An 11,051-nucleotide genomic window follows, 5' to 3' on the forward strand; every position below is an offset into this window, starting at 1 on the left:
TAAAGCCCATAAGAATAAAACTTCTGTATCCCCATCAGTTAGTATTGAAAAAATCATCTTTTAATTCAGTAGTTTTCTAGTGTTTGAACAATTGAGTACATAGGAATAATAATTACATTTATTAAATCCAAATAGTAGAGACATTAGACAGCAGCCACAACTCTCATACTGGAGTTACTCCAGAGGTTTTTTTCCCCAGTAGCATTAAAAGAGCTAAACAAACCCGTACAGATGAGCTTAGGCCCCGTTATGAAGGAAAATTAGAGTCTCACTTTTTAAAATAAAACCTGAATGACAAAAACAGTATAAATTCCTGTTTGTTGTACCCTAAATCAGAAGAAATAGAAGTCTGCAGATAATAGTGAACACCTAGGAGCCAGTTTTCTCCTTCCACTTAATTAACCACCACTGCTCAGCACAGTGCATTCATTCTCACCAAGCACAAAAGTGTAAACTATTGTGCTTAGACTTTTTTTCTTGTAGTTAAGAAAAGCTGTGCATTTTTCAATGCTGCAGGTTATCCTTCTTGCTACAAAAAGGCATTCAGCAAAATAGTAGAGGAAAAATTGCACATTTGGTTCTCTGTAGTTCAAGTAACAGCTGCTGAAACTGATTTTCAATGGCTCTTGGTCAACTTCAAGACCCAAATCCCACATCAAGTACCTGTATGGAGGGCACCTCCCTTACTCTATGTTTCTGTCACCTGTCATTTGGAATCCTGGAGGAGATGTAACAGGTTCCAGAACCAGGTGGTCTGTATTAACCAGTGCATACAAGCCAACAAAATCAACATCAGAAGGTTTGCTCAAGTAGTGGCATCTCCATACAAAGTGCATGCAGCTCAACTAATCTTGTAGTTACAAAAGAGTTACTAATCCTGATTCACAGAATCAAGATAATATTTCATTTACTTCTTTCTGGAAAGGATGCACATAACCTGTGACCTTCACAGCTGCACTCAGTGCACATGTACATCACATAAACTGTACACACTTCAAATGTGCCATGATATTGCTCTGACCCGTCACATTCCTTCCTCTGCTGCCAGAAAAGCAGGACACAGAAGCCAGCTGCAGCAGGGGTAACCAGTATTGGGGTATGACCAAGTTAAATGTTCTGTCAATGTGTAAGTACAGGTGTACAGTTGTTAGCACACAGCCAACAAGGTCAGTGGTTAAGTAGTCCTCATTCAAAAGCAGTAATAAACTAAGTATTACTTCTGCTTGGTTTTACTGTTTGGGTTTTTTTAAAATACATATTTAACAATTCTCTTCCTGCATCCTCCCATATCTGACAGAAAATGCAATTAGTCTCTTGTATACTATCTCCAAGAGTAAGAGAGAGACTACAACTACTCCACAGATCAAGCTGAATGCCCAGCGTGGCCCCAGGTGAGTGTAGATTTGGCTCACAAAAACAGGCCCAAGGATCCGTGCTCCACTTCCAGAGGCAGTCAGCCATCCCATGTAGACACCCTACAGCAGATCAAAAGCTTATGTAAGTGATACTGGCATTATTTAGCTTGCCATTAATTCCAACCCATTAGCTTAACTAGAAAATGCAGAAGTATTTAAACAACCACTTATCTTTCTTAACTCATTAAGACACTGATTATTTTGTTTCCAAGAGTACTGCTCAGCCTCTTCAAGCTTTAATTCTAAGGCTCCACTCATAGGTACTCTACTGCTAACAAAAAAAGAGTTCTGGCTGTGTTCTGGCTCAAAGCATTAAGTCTCTTTCACCAAAATATAACAGGAAAAATGGGCAAAGGGGGAATAAAATTTTTTGTTAAGCAATAATGTAAGTTTGCTATTGTGTTTCACTATAACTTGCTCACCATAACTTGCTCATTCCTATGCTCATAAATACACACTTTACCTGACAAGCTACAACAGTTTTGAGTGAAAAGTACACTCAAATGACCTCTTCACCTCCCCAACACCACAGAAAACCCAAAGAATGGAAAGAAAATCCAGTTTATCAGCACACAAAAAATAGCTCTACTTTTTAACCTTTGCTTTTCTTATAGAAAACAGCAAGTGTATTAAGTATTTCTGAGAAAGCAAAGGTAAAGATGTGACATGTGAGTGTGGAGGGCAAGCTAAATTAAGAGATGCTTTGTTTGACAATAAAACTTCTAAAAATACTACATTTATGTCTTTTTTCTAGAGTTAGGTGCATACTAAAAAATGCCCATACCGGGGGTCTAGTAGTAGTGTTTATAGTAGTCTATTTGTAGCCTTTATATAATAAACTTAGTAAGAGACATTATTCCATGCTGGTATTCCAAATATATAATTGGTATTTAGGAAAAGGACTCTGCCAGAACAGTCATGAAATTTTCACGTTGTAAGATTTGCATAAGTAGCACAAGCCTTGCTTTCTAATTCCCCATAGAGACTTGCCTTGGATTTTGAAAAGGATTGGAGCTCCTGCAAAGTTCTGCCCTGCTTAAAACACTTATTATTCTGCCCTGCAAAGTTCTGCCCTGCTCATTATTTGGCTGATGACAAAAGGAACTTTAACTAGACCTCTTATTCTAATAAAGAGAGTGCACAGCAAATGAAATAAACCTTTTAGGGATGGTGCTTACCTGAGGCTTTGGTCCTAGGACTTTTGAGTATAAAGTGTAGGACATGACATTGCAAACAGGATAGCCCAAGCCTATGAGCACATCAGAGCTGATGTACTGGGCCAGGTAGATCATGGGAGTGTTCAGGCACCAGGACTGTGTGACAGGGCAGCCCACGGGTTCTGCTGTGTGGTTGGATGGCAGCTGCAGCTCTGGCAAACTCCAGAAAGGTGCTAACATTTCACTGGGGGCTGTTCTGGGAATGGAGTTGTTCTTTATTTCTGTAAAAATAAGTTATTCAGATCATTAAGAACAAAAGTGCAATGAAAGGCTTTCAAAAGAAGGTAGTCTGGTAAGACTTGAACTATACCTTGCCACTGGATATTTGGTAGTTTCTTCCCCCAAGGCAGTAAGATAAAGAATCCAACCAAGACAATCAGTAAGCCTGCATGGAGTATGGCACGCTCACCAGTCCTACCAAACAATGAAATTGTAGTTAAATGTATCATTTAATTAATGTAAAATTTAGGTAGCTGCTAATGACACAGCCCATTAGTTTGTAGAAATGATATCTGACCAAAACACTGGCAAGAAAATTTACAAAATCACAGTAACTCAAAACAAGCATTTCTTGTGATTCAAGGGTAAAAGACAGTCAAATAAGAGGGGGTTATGTTAACAGAATAAAGAACAACCACAACATCAAGGCTGTGCCAAAACTGGAAGTATTTCATTGTCATAGTAAACCCAGACTCAATACCAGTAAAAGACTTGAGTAAGAGATTTGGCCCAGCCATGAAGCTTTTCACATTCAGCCAACATAAGAAACAAAATGCCCAAAACTTACTTTTTTGATAGTGTTTTAACCACCATGAAAACAATAACTGATTCAATGCCAATCACACTAAGGATTATTCCATTATAAAAAACAGCTTCTTTCCTGGTCCAGGAATACATATCCATTGTCAGTGGAGTAGCTATACTGGAATGACAGAACAAAAATACAGTAATCATAAAAAGCTTCTTCCATACATTAGTGTCCACACATGTATCTGGTATACACCAAATATACTCTGAAGCATCATTAATCTATTTCTGATAGTTCATGAAACAATGCTGGAGAGAAAGCCAAGCCAGTGTAATAGAGACACAAAATAAAAATCAGACTCTGTGAGAACAAAAATAATAAACTTTTGATAATGTTTAAATTTTAGCAACCAACCAGTCTCTGAAACCTCAGTTTTCTAAAAATAATGCAACTCATGACAGAGCCAAATTGTAAAATAAACTTTAACTACATTAGAGCTCAAAAGACTTGCAGAATAAATCATATATATTCAACGAATTTCCTAAGTTAAAAAAATGAAGTACACTTAGGCCTGAGATAATGATGTTATGTTTTACTTTTTTTCTTATAGACAGAAAATTTGGGAGTAAATAACATACCTCTTTAAGCTAAAAAAATCCCAGTCATATAGAACAGTGTATTTTAGAATACAACTGTATTAACTCTACTATACAATTGTTTTAATCATTACTGAAATAAAAGATGCACTGAAGCTTTTGGAGATAATCAGAATCATACTAAGAAATCACACAAAACTAAAACAAAAAATAAAGAATAAGGTACTCAACTGAACACATGTTTTCTCTGAAGATTTTAGGTAGCCTAAGCGAAGCTATTTTTTTTTTCAGTACTTAAAAAATTGAGGATATGGGTTTGCCTCCATTGAAAAGCTTTTACATTAATGATTTCTCTACCACAAATATGGTAGATATGGTAAAGGTATGTACTGTTCTGTACATATCTTTAGTTATTGCTGACCTTTAATTCATTACTTCAGTTATCACTGACCTTTGATACATTATCAGTGCATATCAGCTTGATTGCCTGTGGTTTTGGACTTCTACTTAGGAAGATGAGTGGAACAGAAAAGCCTTTACATGTATCCCCACTCTAATTACTCTACATGTCTGAATATTTTCAGAGAAAATAGACAAGCTTACGTTTCAAAGACAGCAAACACAAACAGGATGACAAAGAAGAGAACGTTGAGTGCTACCACAGCAACGTGGTCAATGCTTCCTTCTGTGCTCTGATCCAGAACATCACTTCCTGCAGCAACACAAAAGAATTACCTGAACTGCACACTGAGCTTTTTCTTGTACCATCACAAATTACAAACAGCAATGATTCCTTAGGTCTTCCAAGTATTTAGCATGTAAGTTGGTGGGCAGCTAGGCAGTTATACTTTGACACTCAAATTATAAAATTTTTATATCAAAATGGAGTTGTTCAAATTTCAATTCCACTGTCAATTAGAGAAAATGATTTCCAAACTGGTTACATGGTCTGTTTTCCCAATGAATCTTGAGTGACAGCAAAATAAGCAAACTTCTTGAAATATCTGAACAATGGAAACCAAAAAGTTCTCTTCAAAGGTCAAAATTACATAGCAAGATTCTCAGGGTGAAAATATGGAAGGATCCATACAATTTTTATTTTTTTCCTTCTTTGCTACCAGACAGCACTATGGGCACAACACAACAAATGAAGCCATTTCTGGACCAGCTAGGGAGAGATGCAGCTTATTTTCCACATCAGCTTCCCAGTGCATCAGACTTCAGAATACTTCTAAATGCTTCTATGTAATAAGAGAGTACTTCAAAATTAAAATCACAGAGTAAGTTTTCAAGGAAACACTGGTACCTTCTCCATCAGAATTGATACTTTTGTACTGGCGTCCCATGTCATCCACTCGATGCTCCCTAGAAATGTAAAACTTTTTTCATTAATACACACATTTATTTGATCTACTATTGAGTCAAGTTTCTATTAAAATAAATGTAAATGGTATCATCTATAGGATAATTATTTGCAGCTCCATTAAACATCATCTACAAAACTGGCACCTGACTGCAGTGAACACTGTTCAAGAAAGGAAATATTCTAGTGGGAGCATATTGTATATCCATATGCATTTGCACCAGTGGGATAATGCAAAAAAATGTCCCCTGAGAATCTTAAAGGAAAGACACAGACAGTGAGATCCCTACAGGCAACCTAATTTCTCCTTAGAGAAAATACATGGGCAGCAACTGCCAACATTAAACTATATCAAGCCTAATAGTCTTATATCTTTAACTTTTAAAATCAGTTTACATTGTAACCATAACATCACCAAGATGCCTTTATGAGCATCAGAAAAAAAAGGTATTAAAGAAGGTAGAAACACTTAAAAAATGAATAACAACTTCTAGTTTTAGCAGGTTTATTATTCCTCCTGCTGAGCAGCATATTATTTGCTCCAAGTCACCCACAAAAACAAGGTAAGGTATTTATAAGGTTTTTTTTACTTGATTACCTGAATATGGCAAAGATGAGAATAATATTAATAACTCCTAAGAGAGCTCCAAATAACACAGGTGTTGTGTACATGTTCAGCTGAAGACAAAGGAATTTCCACGTTACTCCTTCTTCTCCAATAAGTGTAAAACATGTCTGAAAAACTTAAAAACATCAATGTACTGTGAAAATCTTGAGAATCATTAAGGAAACATTAGAACACATAAGAAAAGTTGTTCAAACTGCCAAGTAAAATTTAAGTATTATACCTGTCAAGCCTTTTACATTTTGAGAATTCTACTCTAAATAAACAAAATGGATACCAGTGGGATCTCAGCTAGCCAGGAAAGTACTTGATTACATAAAATAAACAGTATAAACAGCATCATGACACTTATAGAACTGAATTCTGAGTGTACCAATAATTAATTTTCTTGGCAGACAGATGATTTTTTTTTCCTCTTGCTTTTAATGGAAAACATTGGTCCTGGGACTGGATTATCCCTTGTGCTATGGGCAAACTAGAGAGAAAAGATGCAGTGGGGGGGTTTTAAATTTTAGATTGGTGCAGAGCAATTGGACAGGAATGTTTCATTTATATTGGCTTAAAGAAGTACAGATTAGTGGACCCCATTTATTCAATTTTGATATCACTGACAAACTATGCCTTAAAATCCCCTGCATACAGCTGCCGAGGATTCCTACTTCCAATGCCCAATTTCAACCTAGTAAGAGAAGTGAGGAAAGAAGATTTTGCTTTACCTGGGCCTAATATGAAGCCAACTGCTTGACAGGCACTGGTGTTGGCCATGGCACTCGTTCTTTCCGTCAGAGAAGTGGCACCCGCAATATATGATCGAACTACAGCCACATTGCCTTCAAAAAACCAAAACCAAGCAAGTGTTCATGTAACTATCAAGTTCATATTGTTAAACTGTTGAGTGACATTCATTTTAGGGGTTGGTTTGCTTGGCAGGCACCGGTACTGGCCATGGTACTCGTTCTTTCCATCAGAGAAGTGGCACCCACATTATACGATTGAACTACAGCCCCATTGCCTTCAAAAAACCAAAACCAAGCAAGTGTTCATATAAGTATCAAGTTCATATTGTTAAATGTTGAGTGACATTTATTTTAGGGGCTGGTTTCTGATTTTGCAAGGTAATAAAAGCCAGCACTCCCTCCAGTATTTTTACACAACAGCACAATTACACAATTTTGTTACAAACCACTACAGGCCAACCCTTTGCTTTGTTAAATATTAAGTTCTTATTCACATAATGGTAAATCTGGTATTAAAACATAACAATAATAATACATTAAAACATAACATTAACCATCTTACACGAGACACAGAATGTAACAATTTCCAGAAATGTAAATCCTGCAGTGTTTACCTGCTCCAAACCCCACGAGAGCACGGGCAGTCAGCATGTAGTACTTGTTGTGGGCATGGGGCACGTGGACGTAGGCATAGAGACAATTAGCAGCGACTGAAATAGCAGTGGAAATGACCAGAGGCTCTCTCCTGGGCCTGTGGTTGGACCAGAGGCCAAAGAGGGGAGAAGCAACCATTTGGCCAATGCTGTATGAAGCTATAATCCAGCCCAGGAAACTGGCATCTGCTGTTGGATCAATCTGCAGGAACACATGAGTCAGATCTGTGGGGAAAGCACTGCAGTGTTTGACATTACCAGCAACACCCTTTGAGAATCAGTACCTGGGACAACAAGGACTCTGCACTGTCATGCTTCCTCTGGGGTAATAAACCTTGCCTCACTCTCTCCAGCAATGCACCCAACCAATAAAACCCTCTTTGCTTCCAAGCCTGGAATGGCTCACTTGCAGCAAACTCCAGGAGATTTTGATGTTCTGGGCTAGAACTTGAGCAGCACAGCAGGCACCTTCCATGCCAGGAGCAAGGAGTCACTTCCACTGTATCTGCACATGCCTGAATCTGTCCTGATTTACAGGGCTGGTTGTCACTCTGATTTTTTAAGATTTTCTAAACCTTCTGATGTTTACATTCTTGTAACGAACTTTCTCACAAACTTTTTGTAAATAACTTATTATTTTGCATTCTTTTATAGAAGAAAAGAAATTTGATAAACTGTTAGTTTGTGCAGTGTCATTGGAGAGGTGGCACTTTCACCCACCAATCCACTGTCACTTTTAAAAATCTATAAATGTTAAAATCAAAAAATAAACTTTCCTTTTTTCACCTTAAAAACAACAGTGTGTGCACGTCATGTTGTTTCATATCCTATAGCAACAGCTGGTAATGCATTTTCTTGTTTTCTGCAAGAATTCAGCATCAGCCTCACCTTCAGCGACACCTCTAGGTCCCTGCCCAGGTTATACTCTCCCAAATTTGCATTTGAAAATTGCCTTCTACAGTTCCAGGGGCACTAAAATCCTAGCACAGATTAAACTGAGGTTTTAGGGACTTTTGTGCTGCTTTTAAGGTCTAAGAGGTGAAAATCCCATATAAGCCAAAATCACAGGAACAATGGCTATCCCCTGTTAGGAATACCAAGATCTATGTGCAAAAATGTGACATCTACAGAGCAACTTCCACCTTCAGTTTCCTCTTCTATTTTTATTTTTTTTCAAAACACAGACAAGCCTTGTGTACTATGTTTTAATAACAAGACTTCTATTGATTTGCTCTCCAGGAAATCATGATATTGGAAAACCAAACATTTCTGGATTATGATGTACCTTTATCAATTGTACCTTTATCAATTTTGCAAGAAATAATAAAAGCTGTCTAAGTGGATGAAAGAATAAAAGTCTCTTAAAGCCACACACCTCCCTCTATTTTTCCTTTTCCTAAATAAAATGTCAGGTTTTCTATTATCTACTTTCTGAGCAGGAGTTTTCTATTCTTAATTCTTTTAAAAAACACCCCATATTTACAAACCTTTTGGAGATACGGCCACACGGACATAATTACAATTGAGAAACCTGTAACACAGTAAAAAATGAAGTTCTTTTATTTGCCATTTTTATCAATAATTTTCTTTCCTGAAACAGTTATTACAAGTCCATTTTTCTGCCTCTAAATGTATTACAGTATAAACCTGTGCATTTCCTGCTTCTTTTATGGAGTGCTAATTCTTCCTATCAGGAGGAACTATCTTCAAAAGATCATTTTATAGGTGCATACACACTAAACAAAAAACCTCCTATGTTGTCCTCCCAATGGAAAGAAAACAAGGCCCCCAAAGTAAAAAAAAAAAAAATTCTTGATATACTGACATATCTGTATTCATTAGTCACAGAGATTTTAATTAATAATAATAAAAAAAAAGAGTTACTGAAGTATCCTATCAAATTCAAGATAATTTCTAGGCCCACAGAAAATCATCAAAGGTCAAAAATCAATTCTTGTTTCTGGGGGGAGTTATTTAGGAATAAAATTTCAATTTGTCCTGCAATGGAGATGCAAAGTCCAGTAGGAGAAAACAAGTTTTGATACATATTTTGAAATAGACAGCATACATTCCCATAAAGTTCTTACCTCTTAAGAATGCCATGTTATTTCTGTTTTCATTCCCTAGAAGTTTCACTCTGGGTGATAAAAGTGCAACCTCTGTTTTGTTTGGTTCTGAGCTATACCCTTACCTTGCCACTACCAAACTATTAGGGAGTCATAAGCCACAGACTTATATAATCCATCACTTTGTGTAAAATCAGTTTTATTACTTATCAGATGTAACTTTCTCTTTGACTTGCTAAGATTCAGACATTCTCTTTTAAAGAATCAAACAATGCACCTCTTTTGAGGTTAGAACAGTAGCATTAAAGAAGCTCTCTAGCTGGAATTTACAAAGCCCTGTCATTTTCAAACCAAAGTATATTAATTAAACAAATAGCATCAAATTCCACATGTATTTACTCACCTACACTACTGAGAAACATTGTCAGGTACATGATCCAGATGGATCGCCACCTGCTCTTATAATGCTCCTGTGATTCCACAACATCCCTGGTTTTCAAACAAAAAGTAAGAGGGAGAAAGAAATCATTATCAGATCCTCTTCTAGCTGCTCCCACACTGCAAACATTTTTCATCTCCTCAATGCAATTGTGTAACTTGTTAAGCAGGAGTGGATTTCCGCTTCATAGCAAAGACTATAAAGAATTTATTTTTTGCTGGAAAAATACTAGATTCACAAATCAAACAATATAACAGAAATGCTATCACACACCAAATGTCACACAGAGAGATCTTAATCTAGGGAGGTCTTCAGTTCTGCAAATTCTGTATAGACACTTTGGAGTATAAAACCTTTAAAAAGTGGGTGTTAAACCCCTCACAGCTGTAACCTCAAAAGAACCACAAACCTGAACAACTCTTGATTTGACTAAAAGCTACAGCCAGTCTGTTTTTATGATGAGAAAATAACAACATACAATGTAAAAGTTGTGTGTAAAAGATACTGCTGTAGATTGCAAGGGCTGAAAAAAATTAGAAGTTACAAGCTAAGTTACAAAGTAATGTCTATTCAGATGATGCAGACTCAGGTTATAGATGTAGATACCTAAACAGAGTTTACAAACGCTGTTTACTCAAGTCGTACCTAGACTTAAAATCTGCGATTTTAAATTCAAGACACTTGTTTTGCTGTCAGAAGGGGGGAAAAAAACCCCAAGCGCCGAACAGCTGCCCCCACATGAAGGCTGCTATTAACCACCCGGACTTCAGCCGCACATTAATCCCGTTGGGCGTTTTTTAGGAACTTCCCAAGCCAGTGCGTTTGTGTTTTCCCTCAGAGGGAAGCAGCCCCCGGCCCGCTCCCACAGCCGGGCCCGGGGCGGTCCGAGACTCGGGCTCCGAGCTCCGGGGAGCGCTGGGGACGGCGGCTGGGCCGGGACTCCCGGCCGGGCAGCGCCCCCCGGGCCGGGCTGCCCCTGAGGGGCGGGGAAGGACCCGGCACCCACGGGCGGCTCCTCAGTGCACCCACGGCGCCCCCTCACAGCAGAACCAGTCCCTACCTGCTCTCCTCCTCCTCCTCCTCATCTGCCGCGGCTCCTGCGGACCCCAGCAGCGGCTCCCGCCCGTCGGGACGCGCCCCCGGAGCGGAGCCCGCGGCCGCCATGGCCCCGCAGCGCCGGGCCCCGCCCGCG

At 38.4% G+C, this 11,051-nt stretch overlaps 1 protein-coding gene across 1 annotated transcript; it reads right to left on the bottom strand.

Moving 5' to 3' along the window:
- Positions 1-51: 51 nt before the first annotated feature.
- MFSD8 (major facilitator superfamily domain containing 8) lies at positions 52-11,035 on the bottom strand. The gene is made up of 12 exons (XM_030948397.1): positions 10,920-11,035; positions 9,824-9,909; positions 8,842-8,885; positions 7,316-7,556; positions 6,681-6,794; positions 5,938-6,082; positions 5,283-5,341; positions 4,580-4,688; positions 3,420-3,554; positions 2,943-3,046; positions 2,594-2,853; positions 52-1,475 (listed from the first exon to the last, which is right to left on the bottom strand). The coding sequence occupies exons 1-12, from the start codon at positions 11,021-11,023 to the stop codon at positions 1,260-1,262; spliced, it is 1,617 nt and encodes a 538-aa protein (XP_030804257.1). The 5' UTR covers positions 11,024-11,035; the 3' UTR covers positions 52-1,259.
- Between the last annotated feature and the right edge of the window lie 16 nt (positions 11,036-11,051).

Source organism: Camarhynchus parvulus, chromosome 4 (assembly GCF_901933205.1).
Source record: "Camarhynchus parvulus chromosome 4, STF_HiC, whole genome shotgun sequence".
NCBI lineage: Eukaryota > Metazoa > Chordata > Aves > Passeriformes > Thraupidae > Camarhynchus > Camarhynchus parvulus.